Source organism: Oncorhynchus clarkii, chromosome 16 (genome assembly GCF_045791955.1).
Source record: "Oncorhynchus clarkii lewisi isolate Uvic-CL-2024 chromosome 16, UVic_Ocla_1.0, whole genome shotgun sequence".
NCBI lineage: Eukaryota > Metazoa > Chordata > Actinopteri > Salmoniformes > Salmonidae > Oncorhynchus > Oncorhynchus clarkii.
The window spans coordinates 19,410,123-19,436,636 of NC_092162.1; the positions used below are offsets into that span (position 1 = coordinate 19,410,123).

Below are 26,514 nucleotides of genomic sequence, written 5' to 3' on the forward strand. Positions count from 1 at the left end.
GTGTGTCAGCATCTGTATATGTCAAATACAGCAGTCAGTCTGAGTTTGCATGATTTGCATCTCACTCGGCTCTGTCTTCACCCTGTGCCTCTCCAGCGGTCGAGTCCCCGTTCTCCTCGTAGCCCCCCGCGAGACTCCTGTAAGGTGTCACGTTCGTTTGGCTCCAGGGCAGATGGCCGAGGAGGTAGCCAGGCGGAGCCTGAATATCAAAGCGAAAGGGTTCTACTCAACATCGACGAGGTCAAGGTGAGAGGTCAACTGTTTTTCTCTCCCTCCTCCGTGGCCCTCTTCTCGCTTTCCTTTTTCTCCTCTTCTCACTTCAACCTGCGTTATAGCTCAGTGTTAACCTTGTTTGTGTTACATATGGTGGAGTGGCGTGAGGGTGAGAGCTGAGTAGTTTTCATTTTGGTCCCAAACGGGGTGAAAACATTTTTGAAACTGGGGAGGAAAAGCCCGCGGTCGTCTGATAAGAAGACCAGTTTCATTTCCATTTCAACTCAATTGAACATGCCCTTGGTGTTTTTTTTGGTGATCAGGTGCTTCGACGGAGCCTGGAGGTGAGCGTGCTGAGGAGCAGCAGTGGGTCGGCGGGGGAGGAGTCGGACGAGGAGTGGGTGGAGGAGCAGATCGAGAGGGAGGAGAGCACGGAGAGCCTGGAGGAGCTAGGCCTGCCTCCCTCCTCCAACAAAACATCTGCTGACACGAGTCATCCGCGAGTAACTGGGCCCAAAGGCTGCCTTCACGACCCTGCAGAGCTCATGGTGTTGGACTTTGGGCCCTCTCCTAAAGGTACTCCCAGCAATACGGATGACAGTATATTCATGTTATTCAACCAGGGATGCATCTTAACATTCAACTATAGTGGCTTCCTTTCCTGGTCCCCACCCTTCATTTGCACTGATCTTAAATGATAGGATAGGTGAAAGCAATATGTTGGATGCCCACTTACCCATCAAGATGTTTGATATCATTGCAGTTGAAGGGAAGGAGACATGTAGAAGACGCCTGTTAAGAGATTTTATTGAGATGCAGCCCGGAATTTGCTTCAGGTTGTCTATTCCTTTACCTTTCGTAGACCGTTTCTTCCATTATGTTGCAGGCCGTAAGATCGAGCGTTCGCTGTCGGCCAAGAGGAAAGACAACATGGAAGCCTACGTCCCCACCAAGCCTCTGCCGGTGAAGAGCAGAACTCTGGACAGGCCCTCTTCAAAGGAGTGCAGGGATGGCAGAGATCCTCAACGTATGTTCTGTTCTTCCCTGTCATTCATAAAACTAAGAGGCCTCAAGAGTGTGACTCGCCCCCCCTCTCTCTTTCTCTCTCTCTCTTCCCCCACCCTCTCTCTCTCAGGGCCAAGGAGTCGCGTAGAGCGCCCCTTGTCTGCAGCGAGGAAGGCCTCCCAAGAGGAGCGCGACTCGGAGGAGACGGCGTGCAGGGTGCTCCAGGCCCTGCAGATGGAGAACAGCCCACTGCAGAGCCCCGAGCCCAGGGCCTTCAGCCGCACCCCGGTAGGATAGATAACAACCATAGAATGTAATTCTATATCTGTAGGCATAATCAGGGGTGTGCTGTTTTGGGTCCTCTAGTTGGTTGTGTTGTATTCTTCTAATCTGTCTGCTGTAATGATTCATGTTTTACATCCTAGCCTATCCCCATCTCTCTTATTTTCTCATCTTTTCAACCTTTAGTTGAACCTGGTTGGGCTACCACCCTGTCTTAAGTCAAACTCCGTTGTGCTCCTCCATTCTAAATCCACAGGTGAGAGGTCACCAGATGACGAACGGCTCGCTGCGTGACGACGATGACGACAAAGATGACAGTGGGGTGACCAGAGCCATGCAGAGAATTACCCTCATGGGTCCCAGGTAGTGTATTGCACACTTTTGTTTTGGTGATTCTTAGCGACCTGGAAAGAGGGTAGAGATTTTATAAATGTAAGTCCAATATCATTTCTACACGGTTTGGTTTGAGTCCTTTTTAATGTAGACTGATGTTTTTTTTTTAAAACTCAAACCACCCGCAGGCCGCATTGAATGGGCTCGCGGTCCATATCTGGGTCGATACTAATCACTTGACTATCACAAAAGGAAAAAACATTGAATGGCTATGTTCCAATAGTGTCCACACTATCATACTACAGAGAAAGAAACCATCTATGAGGTATGGGTATCGGGATGTGGCCAAATGAAGTCTTGTCTGGAGACCGTTTAGAATGACACTGACACTCTGCAGTACAGTAACAGAAAACGTGTGGTAATGCAGTACGTCCTGGACGGCCGGCGCAGGAGCACCAGTAACTGTATACCTTCCGACCGAGGCTCTCTAACAATCCGAAACGTGTCGGTGGTAACCTAACCTCTCTGACCCTGAAGCGGGTTTAGTCAACCGAGCCGTAGGGAGTCTTCAATAACTGTCAGTGACCGTGCGTACATTTCCGTAGATGATCACCAAGAGCAAGGTCAAAGACTATTGATGTGGTGAAAGACACAATACAATTGATGACTAATCATTTTCTTCCAGGCAACAGCAGAGACTACTGAAGGCGTTGGAGAAACTGGAGGCAGGCACAAACTTTGACAGCCCTCAGACAGTGAAGACCGACAATAGCAAACCACCGGTGAGTCACTCCATCAAATACCAGGGCTAGGAATGACTAAGCGTAAAACAGCTAGGTGAGACAAACAGTGAGGCTAAACATAGAGCGAAAGAGACACACACACACAAAGAGAGATCTACCAGCATTCTAATTATATTTTTTACGATGCTAAGAATACACTGTATGAAGTGACGGCTTGACTCGACTCGTGAAGTTCTGTTGTTGTCATGGTGGCAGAAGAGGCGCGTCTCGGCCGAGGCACCGCCCACCGTATACGTCACCATGGAGATCCTGAGTAACTGGGGGAACAGGGGCCAGGTGGGGCTGACGGAGATGCAGTTCTTCGGCCCAGGGAACAGGAAGCTGTACGTGTCGCCACACGACCTGGACATCCGGAACGCCGACTACCCTGGGAACCTTGGAGCACTGGTCAACGGGAAACCTAAGGTGAGTTGAGCTCTGCCCCCAAAGCCTTTCTGATAACACTAATTGAACTATTTGGAAAGGTTTTGGTGCATTGCATTTACTATTCATGCATCATTTTAGAGGGATTTTTGGTGACACTTCCTATAAGTAGATACCCTCATCATAATCCACTATAAAGGCATTAGAACACATAAGGAATCATGAGACAGGCTAATAACAGTTTATAAGCTATGTCGTGCATGACAAAGCATTTTGCATTGGTGCTATAAATACGCTTTATACCCATTTAAGCGCTGATCATAGTCCAAAATGTGTATGTCCACACGGAGATGTTCTAGAATATTGGACCGTTGCCTTTCATGCTTTCCGAACTCTCAGTGCGGCTCAAGCTATTTCTCCAACCGTGACCCCGTTCAAATGAATAGCAGGCGCGTACGAGGAGCCACGCGGACGGTGTCTCAGTAGCTACAAACAAGGTTAAATAAAATAAAAAAGAAATAGCTATGTCACAATGGGCCGCCGGACTATCGTGGCTTGGGACTCTGAATTATACTTTGGGAAGAGGGTCTTCAAAGTGTTGCCAGATTATATTGGATCTCTGGTCATTTAAAGGGAATGTATTCATGTATTTTCTGACTTAAACGGACTGCTTTTCTCTCCATGTTTTTTTGACCGCCAGACCACGAAGGAGCGTCATATGTGGACCTGTCCTTTCCATCCTCCGGTCCAGCTCTACTTCATCATCAGGAACACGGAGCGCTCTCCGGACTTTCAGATATCCCGGATCAAGATCTGGAACTACAACAAGAGCATCAATGTAAGAGACCAGACTGACAGGTTGAGTATGAAACGACACCCTATTTCTCCTTATGTCGTGCACTACTTTTGGCCCGAGCCTTTGCGATAGAGGTTGCCGGTAGGTTGCCAGTTCTAGTGAAAAGGGTTGCGTTTAGTGAAGATTCGAATGGAATCTGATAGAAATGGCACTTAAGTTGTTAGCACGTACTGTGTGTGCAACCCTTACATATGCAGCCTCTGATTGGTTCATCACGCCAGTCCTAGTTCAGGGGTTACCAAAATGCACTCCATCATTTGCTAACAGTTGCTCATAAATCCAGCTTGCTTCAGCCGGCCCCAGTCATTCTAGAGGGTGACCACCATATTGGCAGCAGGCTTTAGGAGGGAGGGAAGTTGTGTTTAACCGGTGGCTGCGTGAGCTGCCAGTCCGTCCATATGTGGAACAGTGAGAGATTAACCCTGGGGGATTAGTGAAGGGACTCCCGGGTTACTGCTTCTGCCTCCCGCCCTGCTGCTGTCACAAACGGGACTGACGGGGCACAAAGCCCAGGCAACCAGCGCTCTGTCTGGAACGATGGATGTTATGGGTTGATATTAACAGCGTCTCTGTTCATTGAGTCCCTTGTTAGGGTACAGGTGGTGTGTTTTAAGCTGCGAGGTAAGGAGCAGTGTGATGCAGTGTGATCCAGTGGGTGGAGATGCACTGATTTAATGAGCAGGGATTGAGGAGATTGGAGTCTGGTTTTAGCCATCCACTATGTCTGTCTGTGTGTTGGTACGGAGGCTACTTACGGTTAGCTTTACAGTTGACTATGTCTGCAAGGTTAGCTTCATTTCTCCCAGGTATGTATGAACATTGGGGCTTACAACTAGGAAGCTCCTTGGTTAAAAGTACGGTATCACATTCAGTTTCAATGTTGATCTAGCGATGTCATGGTAACTAGAATATTCTAGCTCTTTGACATTTCCCTTTTCACCTCTGCATTTAAAAAAAAAATGTAAATATATTTGACTTGGAGTTCGTTTTAATGTTTATTTTCTGACATGGTCTACCAATATCAATGCATTAACTTAATATTGGCCTGCGTAGAGCCTGAAATAGCCGTACTGTTCTTTTTCAGGACCTGGACATTGGCGCCCGGCATGTGAATCTTTACCTCAACAGCACGCTGGTGTTCGAAGGCGAGCTGGACAAGGGCTGTGGCAACCAGGTTTTTGACTATAGCACCAGCATTGCCCTCCAGGCACTCCAAGTTCCAGAATCTTTCTCTCCCAGCCCCATGGCATCCGGACACGGTCTCTGTGGCGCCAGCCCACAGCGCCATTATGACAGGAGCGTGGAGGGGAACAACGGAGGGCACCATCGTGACCCCAACCACAAACTCTCTCTCGCTGAGGGGCTAGCCCAGGTCAGAATAGACTTGCAGGATAAAACGCACAACCCCGTCGCCCCCACGCCTACACACCGTCCCCTACAGAAGAACTCCTTTGACGTGGACCCACTGGAACTGGACCTCCCCCACCCCCCTCTGAAACAGCAGCTGGAGCAGTCGGGTCAACCCACAGAGCGCACAGTCACCACCCAGCCTTCCTCCTCCAGGACTCCCCAGTGGCTACAGCCCCTGGCCCGGAGCGCCCCCGAGGGCTGCGAGGCTGGGAGGGAGAGGCCCCTCTGGCTAGTTCCCCAGCAATCTGTGGAGTCCAAACCTCCCCTCCCCCAATCCTCCTCGGTGCTCCCGGAGCTGGGCTGTAACCCGGGGAGGGTGTGTCAGGGGTTGGAGAGGACGGTGAACGGGGGACAGGGGAGTGCAGACTCTCTGGACCTGGGAGGTGACCTTCTGGGGGAGCTGAGTGACCAGCAGCGCCAGGACCAGCCTGTTAGTGGACGTAGGAGCGCAGCCAGGCACAATAACACTAGTAGTACCAGCAGCAAACCAGCAGTGGAGCACCAGCATGGAGCCATTGGACTGTCCATAGGTAGCTAACCCAGTGTGTGTGCTATGTGCTCGTACCTGTTGTGAGCCATTCCATACCTTTCCATACTTTTGCAGCTCTTTTATCTACTCTGCATACCGGGCTGTGCAGGAAAGAGGCCAGACGTTCATTTGATTTCATGTAACCGTCTTAAGGTCAGAGACAGAATGATCTTTAGTGGGAGACTGTTTGTCTACTTGCCTTAGTTTTGCAACTCACTAATGACCCCCCCCCCCTTCGGGATCTGGCATTAGTTTCCCAATGTTCTTGTCAACGGCAGACCAGACATATCTTTGTTTGTCCCTAAATAAGATTATAGGGCAGACAGATTGCTGCATCACATCAAATCTACATCCTATAATAATCTCTCTTTATCTCCCTGACAACAGACTCCCAGCCAGACCCTCTAGTTATGGGTCATTCCCCCCCCCCCCCCCCCCGATCTGGAAACACACAAGGCACATGCCAGCTGGCTCTGACAATATCTATTGTGGACATATCACCCTGAAGTGGGTCAAAGACTCTTTGACTAGCATCACACCAGCTGTCGGAGCTGGGCTATTCAGTGTGAAACTCACATTAACATTACCATGACTTTTATCTTCTACATACCTGGAATATGTTAACCATAATTATTAAATTATATATATTTTTATTGCGAGCCATAACTTTAGTAGTGTAAATCCTACTCTGAAAATGATATAGAATAGTACTACAATGTATAAAACGGGCTCAAAATGACCTTGCTTTCTTCCCTATTGCTCTTAACTACACTTTTATTATGTACTCTGCACTGCCTTTGAGGTAACATGAGAGTGTGTGTGTTGATTCCACAGAGGAGCCAGGTTCAGTATCGGGCAGCAGCGACCGGAGGCAGCAGCGTACCCCCCGGGCCCATCTCCGCAGCCAGCAGGACCATGACGACACCCTCATGGAGTCCTGGGACTCCCTCACCAAGTTCAACCAGTGCCAGCGTGGTCGCATCTCCAACATGAGCTTCGAGGGCGACATCTTTGACGAGTTCCTCCAGCGTTCCTCCAGAGCCGCCACTATTGCTATAATCCCCTCCTCCGGCCCAGGAGCCTCCTCCTGCAGCCCCGTCCCCCACTCCTCCCACCTCTCCTCCCCCGCCCCTCAAGGGGGCCTCTGCGATGACCCAGAGGATGACCTTTCCGCAGAGCCGGAGCGCGAGGAGGAGTTTGAAATTCCGGTCCTCCCACGTGGTCAACGTCTGGTCATTAACATCTTGTCCACGTGGGGCGATCGCCACTACGTGGGCCTCAACGGTCTCGAAGTCTTTAGCTCCAGCGGTCTTCCCCTCCTTCCTACCCGCATCCGCGCCGACCCGCCTGATATTAACGTGCTGCCTGCCTACGGAAAGGACCCGCGTGTGGTCACCAACCTGATCGATGGTGTCAACCTCACACAGGACGACATGCACCTGTGGTTGGCACCTTTCACCCAGGGGAGGAGTCACGTGATCTACTTGGAGTTCGCCGGGCCGTGTCAGGTGGCCATGATAAGAGTGTGGAACTACAACAAGTCCAGGATCCACTCGTTCAGGGGGGTGAAGGAAGCTGAAATGCTGCTGGACGGGAGGTGCATCTTCAGGGGAGAGATCGCCAAAGCATCAGGGACTCTGTCTGGAGGTAGGGGAGCATTAGTGAGGGACAGGTTCTCTCCTATGACACCCAAATGGGTAGTTCTATTTAATTTCAGCAAGCTATGACACCCACCATCTCAAATTGTTCTGAAATGGTTTCGGATAAGATAAGCACTCTTGCAACATTACATCTGAACACGGAGAAATTCAACTAATTGATCACACCCACATTGGCCATTTCAATTTATAGGATTCATATAATGTTCAATAAATATAGTACGTCCAATTTGGACCAAATCTCTTAACAATGATTAAGCCATCCACTGACCCCCCAACCCCACACCAAGCCCACCCCGACATCCAGTATACAGCATAAATTCCCTATGTTTGACAAGTAGTATGAAGCTGTGGCTTGGAGTATTGTTTATTCATACTGTGTAATGTATTCTCAGTAAATTGTATTCTCAGTAAATTTGGTGGGATTCCCCCATTTAGAGAAACTATATGTTGAAGTCACTTGCATTTCCCCCCATAAATGTATGTTAAAATACCAGGTTTTGCCCACTAGATGCCACTGTTTCTTCTACTGCCACACCCTTTTATCAATGTTGCTGGTCTCTTGTATTTATAAAGTGGATCACAACATTGTCTTTGCAATTTTGGGTAGAAAATAGCTTTTGCTCATGATGAAAATAAGTGGTGTGGTGATCCGCACAATTCAAGCCAGTCCTCCATGAAAGCAATTCAATTTGTCCTTCCATTAGTCATCTGTGTCCAGGAAAGGACCCCTCTTTGTGTAGTTCATTCCCTTCAAAAAAGGTCTGTATTAGACCATTCCTAGTGAACTGGATTGCTTTCATGGAGGACTGGCTTGATTTGTGAGGATGACCACACAATTAATTTAAATCACCAATCTGGAAATAACAAGAACATTAGAACTATTATCTTAGATTATGGAACTAGAGCATTTGTTTTGTGACAAAATAGGTTTAGTGTCATTTGTTTGCCTCTAACATACTGAATTCTACCTCCACTAGGGATTATTCATGCCTATCCTTAACCTCCACTAGGGATTATTCATGCCTATCCTTAACATCCACTAGGGATTATTCATGCCTATCCTTAACCTCCACGGCTCTCATCTTAGGTCTGGACCAGTTCGGGGACACCATCTTGTTCACCACGGACGATGAGATCCTGGAGGCCATGTCGCGCTACGACGAGACGTTCTGCGGGGAGGCAAAGGATTCCGAGGGTCTGGTTGGACACGAGGAGGAGCTGCAGAGGCCCCGCACGGCCGACGGAGAGGGGGAGGAGAGACCTTTCACCCAGGCTGGCTTCAGACCCGAGGACGACCTCACTGTGAGTTTGACCGGACTGACCTGGACTATACAGTGTAAACCTGGAACGCCTTGATTGATCCAGGGCATGCAGGTTTTGTTCCAGCCAACACTAACATTTCTGATTTCTATTCACTGCCATTTTTCAGTTAAACCTCCATCTGAACCCTACTGTTGGTCAGTCTGAGACCCTGGAGCAGATCCCTGGAATGTACAATGGAAAGTGTGAGTGCTCTCTTCTAAATTTAGTGTTATTCATGATCATTTCACACATTTTACACACAGAACTGTCATTTTATGTCTGTAAAATATAGCTAGCTCAGCTTGTTCCACGCTGACTCTCCTCTATCTCTCTCCACCGTCCCTCTCTCCAGGCCTTAGGATAGAGTTGAGTATGACATGGGGGGACTCCCACTACGTGGGCCTGACGGGGTTAGAGGTGGTGGGGAAGGAGGGGGACAGCCTGCCTCTGGACCTGACCATGTTGGACGCCTCGCCACGGGACCTCAACGACCTGCCTGAGTACGGCCAGGACACACGCACCCTCGACAAGTCAGTAGTGTGTGTGTGTGTGTGTGTGTGCGTGTGTGTCTGACCTCACAACGCTGACAATATAGATGGATCTAACTGCGTACCCTCTGAGGATGTATTTTAAGACATGAAACGCCAAAGTGATCCAGTTAACTTGTCAATGACAACAGCGTTGCAAGGGATTTTATTAATCTGACTCCAACTCTTATGTGTCTATCATGTCAATGTTTATTACAGCTTTGTTTCGATATATAGCAGTGGTCATCCTCCCTTCCGTGGTAAGCAGGCACACCTTAGACAGTCAGTAAAACACTCATGGGTGGCTGGTAGGCCCTCATATAAACTCATAATCTATGAATCCCATCGAAACTTCACCTCTACCCTTTCCTACTCCCTCAACCAGTCCCCCTCCCTCCATTTTGAAATACCAGACTGGAGTAGGCCCCTACCCTCTTCTGGCCCCTCTTCCCGGGGCCCCTCACCTGTCCAGACCGATGAGCAAGCGGCTCCTCTCCTCCTCCTGGCTCTCATTTTTCAGGTCGGAAGAAATAGTGCTGGTCCGTGTTCATCTGGAGCATGTTGGCACACATTAGGTTGATGATGGACAGGCAGTGGTCCCAGAAGATGTCCCTGGAGCTCTCCACCAAGAAGGGTCTCACTGGGTAGGAGATCTCGTTGCCCATGTAGGAGCAGGTCAGGTAGAGGCAGGTGATAACCGCGTCCTGCAGCTGGTGCTCCGTACCCACCTCAGAGGAGACTAGAGGTCGACCGATTATGATCTTTCAATACCGATACCGATTATTGGAGGACAAAAAAAGCCGATACCGATTTAATCGGACGATTTTTACAATTTATTTGTAATAATGACAATTATAACAATACTGAATGAACACTTCTTTTAACTTAATATAATACATCAATACAATTTATTTAGCCTCAAATAAATAATGAAACATGTTCGCTCAGTCAGACTGCTCTATCAAATCATAGACTTAATTATAACATAATAACACACAGAAATGCGAGCCTTAGGTCATTAATATGGTCGAATCCGAAAACTGTCATCTCGAAAAGAAGAGGTTTATTCTTTCAGTGAAATACGGAACCGTTCCGTATTTTATCTCACGGGTGGCATCCCTAAGTCTAAATATTATTGTTACATTGCACAACCTTCAATGTTATGTCATAATTACGTAAAATTCTGGCAAATTAGTTCGCAATGAGCCAGGCGGCCCAAACTGTTGCATATACTCTGACTCTGTGTGCAATGAACACAAGAGAAGTGACACAATTTCACCTGGTTAATATTGTCTGCTAACCTGGATTTTTTTTAACCAGGTGAAGGTCGAGAGCCATGCGTCCTCCGAAACACAACCCAACCAAGCCGCACTGTTTCTTGACACAATGCACATCCATCCCGGAAGCCAGCCGCACCAATGTGTCGGAGGAAACACCATACACCTGGCGACCTGGTCAGTGTGCACTGTGCAAGGATATCCCTGCCGGCCAGTGCCTTAAGTGTAGCTTTTTTTAGTAGCCATAAAATGTATTATTTTTTTCTGGTTGCTTACCAAAGTTGATTCTGCTTTGAAGTATACCCCTCTGTAGGCGCAACAACAGTGCACAACAAAACCGCCACTGAAAAACGTAAACAATGTCACATGGCGTTTGAAGCAGCAGCAGCAATGCACCATCATAAAAACAAAATGTAAACGTTTTGTTTAATGTATTCTAAATATCATGCTATAGCCTTGCATGGAACAATTGTGCATTTGAAAAAGTTGTTTTATTTTTTTTCTAAAATGCACATTGTAAAAACAAAAACAAAAAAGGTTCACTTTACACAGAAAGGATAGGAAGCAGTCTAAAGCAGTTATACTGCAAGGATAGGAAGCAGTCTAAAGCAGTTATACTGCAAGGATAGGAAGCAGTCTAAAGCAGTTATACTGCAAGGATAGGAAGCAGTCTAAAGCAGTTATACTGCAAGGATAGGAAGCAGTCTAAAGCAGTTATACTGCAAGGATAGGAAGCAGTCTAAAGCAGTTATACTGCAAGGATAGGAAGCAGTCTAAAGCAGTTATACTGCAAGGATAGGAAGCAGTCTAAAGCAGTTATACTGCAAGGATAGGAAGCAGTCTAAAGCAGTTATACTGCAAGGATAGGAAGCAGTCTAAAGCAGTTATACTGCAAGGATAGGAAGCAGTCTAAAGCAGTTATACTGCAAGGATAGGAAGCAGTCTAAAGCAGTTATACTGCAAGGATAGGAAGCAGTCTAAAGCAGTTATACTGCAAGGATAGGAAGCAGTCTAAAGCAGTTATACTGCAAGGATAGGAAGCAGTCTAAAGCAGTTATACTGCAAGGATAACAAAGTGTCTCATAAATACTAGGTTTTCATGTCCGTTATGCTGCAGAATGACATGTACGTAACCAGTGAGGTGTGTCTCTCTCTCTCTCTCTCCTCTGTCCAGACTCATTGACGGCCACAACATCACCACTGAAGACCAGCACATGTGGCTGATCCCGTTCTTCTGTGGCCAGCACCACACCCTGACAGTCAACTTTGACCAGGCCCAGACGGTGGCTGGCCTCCGTATCTGGAACTACAACAAGACCCCAGAGGACTCCTACAGAGGGGTGAGGGAGAGTCATTTGTTTAATCACTGCGATGGAGAACTTCCTGCCTTTTTAGTATTCTGGTGGAAGTGTCAAATGAAATAATAGAAATATCTGGGCCCTGTAGGTTGCCATTGTATTTCGGAGTTGTCGTTAAATGTGCGGTGCGTTGTAGTTGTACAAATCTATGCGATGCCCCATAAGAGTGCATATACAACATATGCAATAACTGCCATAGGTTTTTTAAATAGCTCTGAATTGACTGAGAATGTTGTTCTAAGGGGTGAATCCCTATTCCCCACAAAAAATACAATTCTAACCATGATCCACATTTTGTTAAGAGACCCATGTATTGTTCCTATTCCTGTGTTCTCCAGGTGAAGGTGATCCATGTGTCTCTGGACAATAGGCTCATCTCTCCAGCAGAGGGCTTCCTCATCAGGAAGGGACCAGGGAACTGTCACTTTGACTTTGCTCAGGAGATCCTCTTCATCGACTTCCTCCAGAACCCCACCACTGGCCTGGTCAACAGCAAGACTACAGCAGAGGACTTGGCCTACACACTGAAGTGAGTACTTGTAGGCTAGTCTGATCCCAGATCTGTTTGTTTCTGTCTTGCCAATGACCAAAAGAGTTGACAAAACAGCATAAACAGACCTAGGACCAGGCTAGTTGTAGGCCACCTCCCAATAGGAAGGTGTTTAAAGTAGTGGCTCTGTTGTTGTAAGACGTCTGTTTTAAGACGTCTGCCTGCTCCCCAGCCAAAACAGTCTGGTAGAGTTGGTGCATATACTATGATGACATTTTGTGACGTTTTTGTTCGTTTTGGACTTGTTTTTTTCGGCTGTTCGGGCACACAAACAATTCTCTGGAGGCGAGCTGAAGTTCGGAGCCGAAGTCTACGCCCCTTCGTCTGTGATTGGTTAACAGTGGAGATAAAGTAAAGTAAATAAAGTCTTTGTAGTCATTCAACGAGAGACGACTCATTTAAAAAATTTTATTGAAGATTATCTGACAGATTTCTTGAGTTATCTTAGATGATTTCAGACTATTTTAAGGAAGTGTATACTGGCTACGGCGCCTCAAAATGGACAAACAGTACTATTGACGCTTTTTTTTACTAGTTTTTGAAGCGAAGGTCTTTCAAGGGAGTATTCAAGCACACTCGTTCTGTTCGGCCCAGCCGGACTGAAGCGTCCTGATGCGTTTAGCGTCTCGTAAAATAGCATTCTGCCCATTATCCGCACTGTGCCAAACACTTAGTCATGCATCCAAAGTATGCCGAATTCATATGATAATTCATATAGAGTGGCTACAGATACAGGGTTTCTGTATCCCAATTTGCCCAGGCTAAAAATACAGATGTTTTTTTTACGGAGCTGAGTGCCCACTCTGCTGCCTACGTAGCTGCTGTGGTGAGTGCTTCGCTGCCACTCCCCCCTCCTCAATCGTTTTTGTCTGGTCACTGGTGCAGTGGCAATTTTAGCATGTAAATCTTGGTGGGGCAAAAAAAAATTATTTTTTATTTTAGCATGCCAGCAAAGCAACTACATAACACTAAGCAATACATGAATTGCACTATAACGGTGACAAACGGTGCCCACAAACTGCCTACATTAATCTGTCCCAACAGAGCTTTCTTTTCAGCACCATGGAGTGAATCGTTACCACTGCTACACCTGGCTATCAGCAGAGCCTTGTCTAGCAGCGAAACAGTTAATTCAGCCTCATGTAGTTCCTTAAAAAAAAAACATAGCTGATATGGCACACTTGCTTAAACAAATGTGGTTTCTACTGATAACTGAGCTGTGCAAACTATGGCATAAAGGAAACAATGAGTGGTTGAGGCAACTCGTAATTTCGATTGCGACATTAATGAGCGAGCTAAGACGGGCGTAGTCAGTATAACTATTTGTTCAGCACTTTTGAAATGTAGAGAGACAGAATTCAGAACAATTCGTTCTTACAGTATTCTCCCTGTACACCAATTCAGAACCGTAGGATAGATAAAGGGGGCAGGCATATAAGCAGACAATGAAAGCTCCTACAATATTCAATGATGACATTTCTCAAAAACAGCCTACATGTGCACCACCAAGTCAGAACAGTAGGCTAAGTTATGAGGGGAAAAGGCAGACAATTAATAGGGTGAGACACATAGGCTACTAACATCTTACTACACAACATACACTTAGTATTACTTTCTTAGCTACAGTATACATATCTCCCTGGCATATTACATCATTTATGCAGCAGCATACAATACATTTTTGGACTCACCTTGTTGTGCTGCGCTCACATGAACAGGAAGATGTCGCAGCGGTCCTTCTTGTCGGCAAATTTTGTCATCAAACTTTTTCATCAAAGTCTGGCATTCTCTGGATTTATGGGGCATTCAAGACAAGTGGGAACTCTGGGGGGAAAAACAAGGTTGAATCGTGACGTCAGTGATCTTCAGGTCAGACCTCTAGAAAGAGGCCCTAGTTCCAGACTTGGAATTCCCGTTCATAACGTATTTACCCAGTCGGAGGTCGTTTTTTTCAGAGTTCCCAGTTGTCTTGAACTCACTGAAGAGTTTCCAGTTCTTTTGAACACAGAAGAAGTCATGCTGGATTGACAGCCTGGCCAATGTATTCAACCTTTTCTGGCCCATGGTGTTTCATGTGAATATTTATCCTTTTAAGCTTGCAAAATTGACCCTTAAACCCAGACTTGGACCACACATCCTCTCCACTGAATTGCAGGCTAGTGATTGCTTTGCAAAGCTTGCAGTTAGCCACTGATTCCTTTCAAACCACTCATTATTGAATTTGCATTTCCAACTTGTTGTGTAATGTTTATGTCCAATGGCCGGTGAGCACCAATACGTTTTATCTATAGTTTTTCTTCGTATGACAAGGATTGAAAAGGATTTGCCAGTAGATTGTCGACTTGATTCATGATGATGACTGCTTGTCTAGCGTGCTAGCTAAGATTTTGAAAGTATGATGTTGACATGATCAGTCCATTCAAAGCTACTGTAGATATAACGTGATTTGACGTCATTTTATCTGTGGCCAATGACCTTGAGCCTTCTTGGGTGGGCACTTCTAATGTAAATCTATGGCAGTACCCAAGGGGCTTGAATTCTCGAGCTCTCTGCGTTGATTTTGCGGTTACATAGTGTTCCCTTGAGTGACAGAACACTGAGCCAATCACAGCGCAACTAGAGAACATTACCAACCCCTATGCTCTGTATGTTCCGCTGGCTGCCCCTCTATCACAGAAAGCACTGAGCTAGGCTGAAACACCTGCATTTTGGAGTTGCCTTACTCAAGAAAGCAAAAAATACACCATGTTTGTATGCAGCATTATTAACTCAATGATTTTTTTTTTTGTTTACATTGTTTGCAAACTGATATGTGACACGTATTGAAAATAACATGAAAAACAGACAACAGCAAAAATAAATTCCATTTGCCATACCAGGAGGTTATGCAACCGTTCAGGATGCTCTCGATGGTGCAGCTGTCGAACCTTTTGAGGATCTGGTGACCCATATCAAATCTTTTCAGTCTCCTGAGGGGGAAAAGGTTTTGTCGTGCCCTCTTCACGACTGTCTTAGTATGTTTGGACCCTGATAGTTCGTTGGTGATGTGGACACCAAGGAACTTGAAGCTCTCGACCCAGCTATTTTCATGTTTTATACACAATACATTATGGACATGTTCGTACAAACTTTGTCGTCAGTATTGCAGACATAAGCACAACACAGACAGGCAGTCTAGTGATTTCATGTTCTTCTTAGGCACCGAGTTACATGCATCTATTTACTCTCGCCACGATATCAACATATGGCGTAACTATGGCACCGGATGACACAAAATGAAAATGTGCACACAAAATGTGTCCAAAGTGTAGGGACTGAGTCCTGCTTGTGCAACTGCGATATCTGTTACAAAAGACTGACAGAGAAGATTGTAACTTTCATAATATATATGTTCGTTCAAATCTCCTCTGGGTTTTTACTACAGCTGTTCAGAAATACGAGGCAGAGATATCGGCTTCATCATCATCACGAAACGTGAAGGGGGGGGGGGGGGGGGGGGGGGGGGGAGCAGCAGCTACGTTAGAAAAACTAATGTGTGCATAAAATAACACATGGGCAGAACGTGATCCGGATCCTTACCTTTAAAAAATATGTTTTCTGTTTTCGGGTGGGGCGTGGGCGAAAACTCTGTTTCCGTAGCCACGGCCTATTTCATATTCTCAACTACAGTACTGCTATACAATATGAGATATAATCTTAAGGTTTGTGTCTTGTGTGGTTTTCAGAGCTGGTTCCAAAAGACAGGAGCATGCCAGCATGGACTACGAGGCCCCCATCATGCCTTGTGGATGTATCCTTCCTCCTGCTGCTCACAAGAAATAGTCCCACAGAATACAGTATGCCTTTACTAACATAACATGTCACCTTACATAGTCCCCTTACATGGACAAGCAGAAATAATGCGACCAGTGGATAGAATTGACCCCAACAATAAATAAATCACCTTATAGTGGATAAAATTGACAAATATATATTATTATTGTTTCGCTTTTCGTAAATGTCATTCCAACCAGTTTTGCCTGCTGGGATACTATGATCTGGACAATCACTAAATTACTTGTTGACTGCCAAAGTCCTGAGTGTGTACATGGCTCCACGTCTCTCTTCCTTAACCCTTGACCCACCAGTCATCTTCCAGCTGCAGCTGCTGACCACCTGGGGTGACCCCTACTACATCGGTATGAATGGCCTGGAGTTCTATGACCAGAACGACGAGAAGATCCCCCTCAGTGACAACAGTATCCTACCTACAATGTAAACACCACACTCACACACTCACACACACACACACACACACACACACACACACACACATATATATATATACTGAGAACCATCACTGCTGCAATCTGCACTTGGTGGTCGCTAGTCTCACTAGACCTGACTGGCTGAGCTTCACTATATACAAAAGTATGTGGACACCCCTTCAAATTAGTGGATTTGGCTATTTCAGCCACACCTGTTTCTGACAGGTGTATAAAATCGAGCACACAGCCATGCAATCTCCACAGACAAACATTGGCAGTAGAATGGCCTTACTGAAGACCTCCGTGACATTCAACGGGGCACCGTCATAGGATGCTACCTTTCCAACAAGTCAGTTCGTTAAATAATCCTAAAATCACCATGCGCAATGCCAAGCGTCCGCTGCAGGGGTGTAAAGATCGCCGCCATTGGACTATGGAGCAGTGGAAACGCGTTCTCTGGAGTGATAAATCACGCTTCACCATCTGACAGACAAATCTGTCTGGGTTTGGAGGATGCCAGGGTAACGCTACCTGCCCCAATGGATAGTGTCAACTGTAAAGTTTGGTCGATAAGGAATAATGGTCTGGGGTTGTTTTTCATGGTTCGGGCTAGGCCCCTTAGTTTCAGTGAAGGGAAATCTTAATAATACAGCATACAATGACATTCTAGACAATTCTGTATTTCCAACTTTGTGGCAACAATTTGGGGAAGGCCCTTTCCTGTTTCAGTATTACAATGCCCCCGTGGACAGCGTGAGGTCCATACAGAAATTATTTGTTGAGATCGGTGTGGAAGAACTTGACTGGCCTGTACAGAGCCCTGACCTCAACTCCAACGAACACCATTGGGATGAATTTGAAACGCCGACTGCGAGCCAGGCCTAATCGCCCAACATCAGTGTCCGACCTCACTTATGGCTGAATGGAAGCAAGTCCTGCAAGTCCTTGCAGCAACGTTCCAACATCTAGTGGAAAGAAAGTGGATGGAGGCTGTTATAGTGGCAAAGGGGGGACCAACTCCATATTAATGCCCATTATTTTTGAATGAGATGTCCAACGAACAGGTGTCCACATACTTTTGGTCATGTAGGGTAGCTAGCGTGATACCTCGAGTCTGGCCTGAGACTGGTCACCAACCCTGGTCCTGGAAATCCACAGGGTGTATAGGCTTTTGTTAAAGCCCAGCATTAAAACACCTGATTAGTTGAATCCGGTTTGTTTAGTGCTAGGGTGGAACGAAAGCTTGCTGTCCCTGTACTGTCATCACTATCTGGCCAACTTGCAAAGTCAAAAACCCTGCCTAGTTCTACAATTTATCTTCTTAAATTCTGATTTTAGGCCTAACCTTAACCACACTGATAACCTCACGCTTAAACCTAACCTTAAATGAACACCAAAAATAGATTTTTTTATTTTCATAAATGTCTACAATATAGCCAATTTTGATTTTGCAGCTTGGCCATAAAGTAGGAACCCAAACCGGACCAAGTTTGGTGAAATCCCAAACATAAAATATACCCTGAAATCATTAAAGGGGGTCCTCTAGTGGAGGAAATAGAAATGGCAGGAGTAAAGCCATAGTAGTCAACACAAATTGGCTGAGTCCATTCTTTAACAGTGCTTCTCCTAGATATTGCTGCGTTCCCAGACAGTGTGAATGTCCTGGACAGTGTGAACGGTGATGTGAGGACTCCAGATAAGCTGGTAGATGGCACTCATGATGGCAGACACATGTGGCTAGCACCGGTGCTCCCCGGACTGGTGAATCGCGTGTATCTCATATTTGACCAGCCAGTGACCGTGTCCATGATCAAACTGTGGAACTATTCCAAGACACCACAGAGGGGGGTAAAGGAGTTTGGGGTAAGTCAGTCTTCTGTTCTCTCTCCTACTTAGTACGGTAACACTGACCATGTTCATCAGTGAGACCCAGGATTTAGGACTTGGGAACAGAGCAGAATAAGAATAATTTCTGACAACAATGGACTAATAAAGTACTATTATTATTATTACTATAAACTCTTCCCTAGATATTTTATGTAAACAATAATATGTTCTCTGTTTAACTTTCTGGGTGAAAATCAAAGCGAATAAATGAATGACTTACTGTTAGAACCAATAGGAACGTCTGTCCTTGAAAAGACACGAGAGTTCCTCCACTATGCTTCCCACAGTCTCCTGTGGGTAGCGTAATGGACGCCTGTTAGCCTTCCTTGTGTCTTCCTTTGTGTCTTCCTTTGTGTAGCTGTTAGTCGATGACCTCTTGGTTTATAACGGCGTCTTGGACAGCGTGAGCCAGGCGGCGCGGGGCATCCTGCCCACCTGCGACCCGGTGTTGCCCTACCACACTATCCTCTTCACCGACAACGCCCGCATCGCCCACCGTGAAAGGAACACTGTAATCAGGTAACCCAGCATGGGATTGGCTGTAGCCTGATATAAGCAAATTATTTGCTCTGCTGCCTGTCCATCAAAATTCACACAGGTGCAGATTGGTTTGGCTGCTTGGCCAACAATTTGCACACATGCCTATTGGTTCTTCTGTCCAGCTGCTGTCAACGTGTTCATAGTGGCAGAGTATGTGAAGTAATTTACCATATTCATATGTTGTTTTACGAAGCATGTGATAAATAAAATGTGATTTTAAATGAGTTGTTTCAAATGGAAGGAGACTGTGTAGGATAGTGGAGGAGCTGTCATGTCTTTACAAGGACAGACATTCCTATTAGCTCTATCAGTGAATGATTGGCACTGAAGTCTTTTTCTTTGTTAAACGGAGATGTGCTCTCTCTACTCCAGCCCCCGCAGTAGTAGCAGACATCACGATCTGAAACAGTGAGTAACAGAGTCCCAGATTGGCCTTGTGTCAGTCAGCCCTCCCTCGGGTTGCGTTCATATCCCCAAGTCACCCCAGTCATCCCAACCTCCAACCCACAGCTTAGCTTGTGATGCCAAGTCCTTCAAGTTCCAACAGACCTCCTGGTCCCTTGTCCACCTCTCTGTAGCTTCTTTGTAGGACATAAGACTTGGAGCTTCAAGCTTGCTTGTCTGTCCGTCCTCCATTTTGTGTCCTCCGCGGCTCCTGTGCTCCTGCCTTTCAAATACCTGGCCAGATAATGCACGGGCAGAAATGAAACGGTTTTGTTTTCCCCTCCTTGTTTTGTTTTGCAGCAACTATGTGGAGGACCAAGATGTGAAGATGACCAATGAGAATCAGATAGTCCATCACAACAAGAAGAAACAAACCGCTGATCCAGGTAGCCAATGCAATTCAGTCAGAATTTCTTTGTTCAGTATTTTAAAATACCACGTGTAATACAATAAACAGTGAGAAGCAAATTAAACAAAAAGCTATAACTACCTTGTTACATTATCAGTGTTGTTAGAGGTGATATTTCTACACTATTATTGACCCAGATGTTTCGGTGTCTTTTAAACATACCAAATGCAACAAAACATCTGTGTGAATGTCCCCCCTGCCTGCTGAAATGCAAGGGGAGAAAATACTTTTTTTTTAAACAAACTTGGAATTTCTGATGTTTTATCTATTTTTGTGTGAACAACCCGTAACTTTTTTGGACACTATAATTAACCAAAACCATATTTGGTTTCCCATCTTGCAGCGCTTCGGCCTAAAACCTGCATGACAGACACTGGAAAGCTGGGGAAAAGGAGGTACTGACAGACGGACTGACAGGCAGACGATCAGAAAGAGAGATGGTGGTTGGTGTCTCACTGGTTAATTGTAGGGAACAGTAATGAAGGGATGAGGGTTTACTGACTATCTGCACTATCCCCGTCTGGGGACTTTTAACTCAAGCCTTGACCAGCCGAAAAGAAAACAACTCCCATTGTCTTCCATCAGTCATTGAACTATAGTGTTGCCTAGTGACAGCGCTTGTGTGTGGGGTGGGTCTACTTTTGAAGAGGCTTGTACAGAACACATTGGGTTTGTATCCATCCGCCCACAGGATTGGCCTTCCACTTTCTGGTTGGATTGGTTCTCTTGTCACTCCGATCTCTCTAGACTCCTACAGATGCATAGTACCTGTGTAATACTATATCAGATGCATAGTACTTGTGTAGTGCTAACGTTACATCCGATTAGTAGTCCCTGTGTAGTAGTACTACATCGCATAATAACTGTGTAGTACTACACCATATGTATAGTACGTGTGTAGTACTACGTCAGTACTGCGTCACACACGTAGGACCTTTTTGTAGTAACTCCAGTTGTGATTGTCCTTTTCACAGTGTCAGAGTGAACCTATATTAGGCTGCTATGTCGGCCATCTTTGTGCCTGGTGATGTTACTACTCCTGTCTGTCGCTGCCCCTCTTGATGTTGTGCTGCGTTCTCCTGCCGCTCGTGGTGCAGAGCTACTCAAAGATGAACTCCGTGGCAACAAGTACGCTCTTAATAGATGGGATCCGGATCCTACATTTTATGAATGAGTTGTGTTGATGAAAAGCATAGTTTTAATAGCCACTAGCCTAGCGGCATAACACAAGACAATTGAGTAATGCAACTGCAATGTGCACCATCCCCGTCTGAATGCTATGCAGTAAACCAGTTCATATTTTCTCTCGTCTAATATCTCACAGTCAAATGATTTTTTCTAGGTGTCTGTGGTGTCGGATGGAGGTTTAACCTTTGAAAGATTTACAACGCAGGGTGGATAATTTGACTGGCTGTCTGTTTCATAAAGTAGAATCAGGCGTCGGTACTGAGTATTGGGTCACATTGAAGCAATAGGTCGGATACAGTTTTAAGGCATCCTAGGCCGCTGCATTTGCTTAACACAAAAACAGTACACTTGCTTAGATATGCATTTTGCAATCTCGAATATATTAATATATCATATTTTTGATGAAGTAATATATCGGTGAAAACTATAGACGTTCAACACTATGTATTACTAAGACATGTTTGCAAACTAAGTGACCTTTTATTGAAGTTGTTTGATATGAAAACAGTTATTTGAGACACCCACTTGTAGCGATGGTTGTAGGCTAAAATATTGTTATTTCCATAAGTTTAGATATATTATCAAGATATAGATTGTTGTGTAAACAACATTTTGGCCTTTAGTTGAAAAACACCTAAGAATATGTAACCAGAAATATTGAATATGCAAACACTGTAAAACATACCTCAAATAGGTCAAATGTGATCTTTACAAAGGGAGGGATCTTTGCAGAAATCTTGTTTTATCTTGAATGTTTGAGTATAATCTATAGTTGGCGTGGTATACCTTATACCCAGTAGTATTTTGTTGCATGGACAAGTTACCACAGTTGTGGCTTCGGTTACAAATGTTAAAAAGTAGACCCTTGTATTTTTTTTAAATAATTTGCTGCTTCATTGAGCCACAATATAGCCTATTTCTTACTAAATACTCTTGTATATGATAGAGGAGTTACATGTTTGTTTTTTAAATGCCGTTTTATGTATTTGATTTAAAATGTCAGTCTGTGGGTATAGGCTTCACACTGCACCTCCGTCATGCTTTGAGTGACGGTGTTATTACTGTTAAGTGTGACATTCCGCGTTGAAATATTTTTATTCTTTTAAAAAAATCTTGTTCAAATAAGTGTATTTTATTTGAATAAATAAAATGAAATCCTTTTAAAACAAGTGACAGAGTGAGTCTTGGTGTCACGATGTCATGTAATGCTGCTTCTCTTCAATGCCCCCCCCCCAAAAATATATGGACTCTTCAGTTTGATAAACATCGCCCAAGACACTTTAATGCAGAATCTGCAACACATGATACGGAATGACTACGGTATTCAGTTATACTCTGCTCACATTCCAGAGGAGTAGTGGACGACCGACCAGGAGTCCTACTCATACAAACATATTGCCATGAAGTACACTTCTTTGGAGATGCCATTCAAATTTTCCCTGGGAAGGTCCCCGCCTCCCTCTGGTCGTCCCATTTCTGGATCTGGGGGACAAACGGGTAAAATAAACATTTACTTGACAGACCAGACCAGTTAAAACCCCTACATGTTGACGTAGTTGTAACAGACCAATTATCCTGCATGATTTTTATTAGATTTGGATTGGGTATAGTAATACAGTATCTCATTTTGCAAAAGGTCAATGAACTCTGAGAGGAATCACATGTTTGGATATTAACTCTGCTGACTAAAGAGTTTTCCTTTTTATGGCCACTATTTGCTTGACTTGATAAGGCCGGAGTCATGTATAGCTCAGAATAGGGCTAATTGAATAAGGCCAGAGCTTTTTCCTACAATAATGCTTACTGTCTGTTGTACCAGCAATAGTTGAACACAGACCCCTTCAAATGATGTCTATAAACCTTTGAACCCAGTAACCTCTTTAATAAAAAATAAAAAAGACTTTCTTGAAATTCAGTTAAGTGTAGCAAATCACACTATGTACCATAATAGCCTGTTGCTTTGCTTTTTAACTCTGAAACAGGATGAACAATGGACACATGACCTCAAATGACCTCAATGTACTTATAGACCAGTCAGTCAACCCACAGTATGTGTCATCAATACTGTAGGTCTACTTCAGAAATCCTTTCTAATTCACTTAAGGACTTTTAGCTAATGAAAAATAATATCTTAAAAGCATTACCCAGGAAATGGGGCACAGTGATTTGTAGACCCTCTTATACCAGTCACACGGGGCAGTGTCGACTCCTTTGGCGTCCAGGGATTTTTGGCAGCGATGATAATCTATAAATATAGCAACAACAATGGGGATGTTGGGAAAAAATGTGCACGTCAATGAGTTCGGGGCAAGGGTTGTGGTCTTGTCACTGGTCTTGTGTAAATATACAAAATTGGATTGCAGTCCTCTAAAAAGGTTAAGGTCAGGGTCTTTTAATTTTAACCCTTATTTTACCAGGTGAGTTAATCACCTTTTTGACACACATTCTAAAATAGAAGTTTTCCACAAGGACATGGTTCTGTCCCACATAATTAATTGGCACACACTAAACACATTCACAATTAAGAAAGGCACTGGATAAATTAAAGATTGATCTGTACTTGCCTACGTGACTGGTATGACTACAGAACCAGAGTCCTAGACTTTGACCTTGGAGTCTAGACTTACCCAGATAGTTGTAGAAGCAGTTCCTTGTCTGATTTTGATTGGGGAATCTGGCATCGAAGGGAGCAGTGCGGTAGTTCTGGAGCTTAGTCGCAATATCCTCTGCCATTTTTAGTTCTGTCGGGAAAACATGCTTGAATGAGGAGGTTGCAAGAAAATGGAATAACCTCTGTCCAAAGCCTACAATGACGCTATCAATTGAAGGCAGGGCCGACCCCAGGCATAAGCGACATAAGCAGTTGCTCAGGGCTCCCGCCAGCTAGAGGGCCCGACCAAAAAATATATATGTATGTATGTACGTACACACACACACACTATATATTATACGTGTGTGTGTGTTATACATTTTTGGCAACTCAGTCATGTTCTCACCTTACTGAGAGTAAGAATAATAGAATATAGCACGTGCAATTTCAAAAAGTGGTTGTGCGTCAGCAGTTTTTCTCTTGCTATGTCAGTCACTAACAGTCACTCAATTAGCCATGTCAGCTGACAATTTTTTGATTGGTAGTTAGTTTAGCCAGCTGTCTAAACTTATTATAATCATGGCCGAAAACCGACCGGATACGCAGAGCACGTGTCCATGGGCCCTAACCTCCAGGGGGCCCATTTTAATTTTGTTCATCATTCTCACTATTAACATTGCAAAATGTTTGGAATTGCAGGAAATTAGCTTTAAAACGGCAAAAAGTTATCTCCACCCCATGGCAAAATAGGTAGGATTGCAGGAAATTAGCTGTAAAACTAAAGAACAAAATGTCTCTGCCCAATGGCAAAATGAGTAGAATTGCATGAATTGTGTTATAAAATTGAAAAATGTTCTCTCCGCCCCATGGCAAAATGTGTAAAATTTCAGGAAATTTGCTGTAAAACTGCAAAATGTTTCTCTCTGCCCCGTGGCAAAATTAGTAGAATTGAAATTCAGTAGAATTGCATGAAATATGTTATACAATTGCAAAATGTTCTCTCTGCCCCATGGCAAAATGTGTAGAATTGCAGGAAATGTACTTTAAAACTTAAATGTTTCACTTTATCGTCAAGAGGGTGGGCCACTAACATGTTTTTTCACGAGGTGCCCCCTAACCAAATTTCGTTTAGGGCCCCCAAAAGGCTAGGGCCGGCCCTGAGTGAAGGTGACTTAGGAAAAATCTCCTTAGCAGGTATGATGAGATGAGGCTATGTTTAGGCTACACCACAGACAAAATACTCTCATTTCAATTGTCTACGACCTAAGTGTCGATTTTTAAGGAAAAGTACCAATAAACATTTCTGTGGTTACAGACCAAATGTTGCCACTGAGGATGGAAGTGGGGCGCCACAAGTCTAATACAATGGCCACGTTTCTACATTACAGAACTTAATTAGACGAATTGGTATTTAAGTACAATAATACAGAAATACAATAGACTAATAGGAACGTCAATACAATGTTATTAAACATAATCACCAATATCTAAGAAGTAGACTTCTTAATCAATATGAATTAGTCCTAATTACGTTATTTTGTCTGTTAATGGAGAGTGTTGTATACGATAAATAAGTCACTCGTAAGCAAATGAGGAAATAAAATAACTAGGCTAATGATCGACTTGTTTGCTCATGGTTTTATTTTCAGAAGCTTCCCACCTTAATTAAAACACTATATTCGTGTTGCATAAAATATGGTGTAGGTCTAATATAGGCAGATTTTTATTTAGGCTTATACTACAAATGTAACATATTTACCTTTGTGGCAAGTGCTGCGTTGTTCAAAGTGACTATTGTACTAAAGATGATGATACCCGAACACCACGCTTAGGCTCCCTCATCAGACTGAAGTGCGCCCTTGCGCGCGCGCTGGTCTTGTGGCTGTTGTAGCCGTGCAGTCCTATCAAAACGGTATGGCGGACGCAGGTCACATTGGAATGACTGAGATAGTTTAATCATGTGCAAGATCGATCACATACAACTAAGGATAAATCACTGGAAACCTTTCATTTTACCAAAAATATGGTAATTGCCATCATTTGTGTGATATTATAGGTGTATGGCAAAACATGATAGCCTACATTTTGCAGTTGAGGAAGTGGCATTTTAACAGGAATTCTGTCCGCCTGTTACTAGTAGATAATTGATATAGGTTTGGCCTAATGCCAAAATAGTTTAGATAAGACAGAAAAAAGTTTGTATTTGTAAATAATAACTGTAATCTGTACCGTATGCTACACTGATAACTTTTAGTGAATGAATTTAATAAAGATAGGCTAGGTTGAATGAGTTGAATTTTTATTTTATTTTGTAAGAACTATAGCCAGCTGTATTTGGGTACCATTTTGGGACACGGAATGGATGCAAATCCATTGCCAAGTTAAAGTCACAATTCATGCTATCCAGATACGCCTATTGATCAATCGATGGATATAGATGGACAGACATCCATCAACACATGCACGCTATCATATGTCTGAGCTGGTTTAATCGCTCTGTCAGTTTGTAAAACAATAACCCTTCCCTACACTATAAAGATAATTTTCAAATGACCCCAAACAAACGCCGAGACAACCGTCACTGCGCAACAGTCTCCACCTCTTCGGACATTGAACTTTCCCTTTTCTATACGAGCCTGCCTCTCAATGCAAGAAGAGTCACTGCAGGCCCTGGTTCGAATCCAGGCTGCATCACATCCGGCCGTGATTGGGAGTCCCATAGGGCGGCGCACAATTGGCC

At 44.5% G+C, this 26,514-nt stretch overlaps 2 protein-coding genes across 4 annotated transcripts in view; one reads left to right on the forward strand and one right to left on the reverse strand.

Moving 5' to 3' along the window:
• The window catches only part of LOC139368124 (katanin-interacting protein), a 29,383-nt gene extending 7,030 nt beyond the window's left edge, over nt 1-22,353 (forward strand). Inside the window, exons 7-29 of one of the 3 annotated variants that reach the window (XM_071106701.1) lie at nt 97-246; nt 537-789; nt 1,100-1,240; nt 1,349-1,506; nt 1,757-1,863; nt 2,519-2,615; nt 2,832-3,041; nt 3,700-3,837; nt 4,940-5,795; nt 6,629-7,441; nt 8,543-8,757; nt 8,885-8,960; nt 9,110-9,287; nt 11,736-11,901; nt 12,258-12,448; nt 16,195-16,259; nt 16,597-16,707; nt 18,347-18,579; nt 18,962-19,122; nt 19,516-19,551; nt 19,888-19,973; nt 20,340-20,391; nt 20,971-21,219. In XM_071106701.1, the coding sequence (XP_070962802.1) occupies nt 97-246; nt 537-789; nt 1,100-1,240; nt 1,349-1,506; nt 1,757-1,863; nt 2,519-2,615; nt 2,832-3,041; nt 3,700-3,837; nt 4,940-5,795; nt 6,629-7,441; nt 8,543-8,757; nt 8,885-8,960; nt 9,110-9,287; nt 11,736-11,901; nt 12,258-12,448; nt 16,195-16,259; nt 16,597-16,707; nt 18,347-18,579; nt 18,962-19,122; nt 19,516-19,551; nt 19,888-19,973; nt 20,340-20,391; nt 20,971-20,992 (4,515 nt within the window). In that variant the 3' untranslated portion in view covers nt 20,993-21,219. Of the gene's footprint in view, nt 1-96; nt 247-536; nt 790-1,099; nt 1,241-1,348; nt 1,507-1,756; nt 1,864-2,518; nt 2,616-2,831; nt 3,042-3,699; nt 3,838-4,939; nt 5,796-6,628; nt 7,442-8,542; nt 8,758-8,884; nt 8,961-9,109; nt 9,288-11,735; nt 11,902-12,257; nt 12,449-16,194; nt 16,260-16,596; nt 16,708-18,346; nt 18,580-18,961; nt 19,123-19,515; nt 19,552-19,887; nt 19,974-20,339; nt 20,637-20,970 lie in introns of those variants that run through there. The other 2 variants (XM_071106703.1, XM_071106702.1) reach the window with 2 other exon arrangements.
• A 79-nt stretch (nt 22,354-22,432) lies between these two features.
• Nucleotides 22,433-25,673, reverse strand: LOC139368125 (cytochrome c oxidase subunit 6B1). Its single transcript, XM_071106704.1, has 4 exons — nt 25,534-25,673; nt 23,812-23,925; nt 23,329-23,429; nt 22,433-22,666 (listed from the first exon to the last, which is right to left on the reverse strand). Exons 2-4 carry the CDS (start codon nt 23,915-23,917, stop codon nt 22,613-22,615), a joined length of 261 nt encoding a protein of 86 aa, XP_070962805.1. The 5' UTR covers nt 23,918-23,925; nt 25,534-25,673; the 3' UTR covers nt 22,433-22,612.
• Between the last annotated feature and the right edge of the window lie 841 nt (nt 25,674-26,514).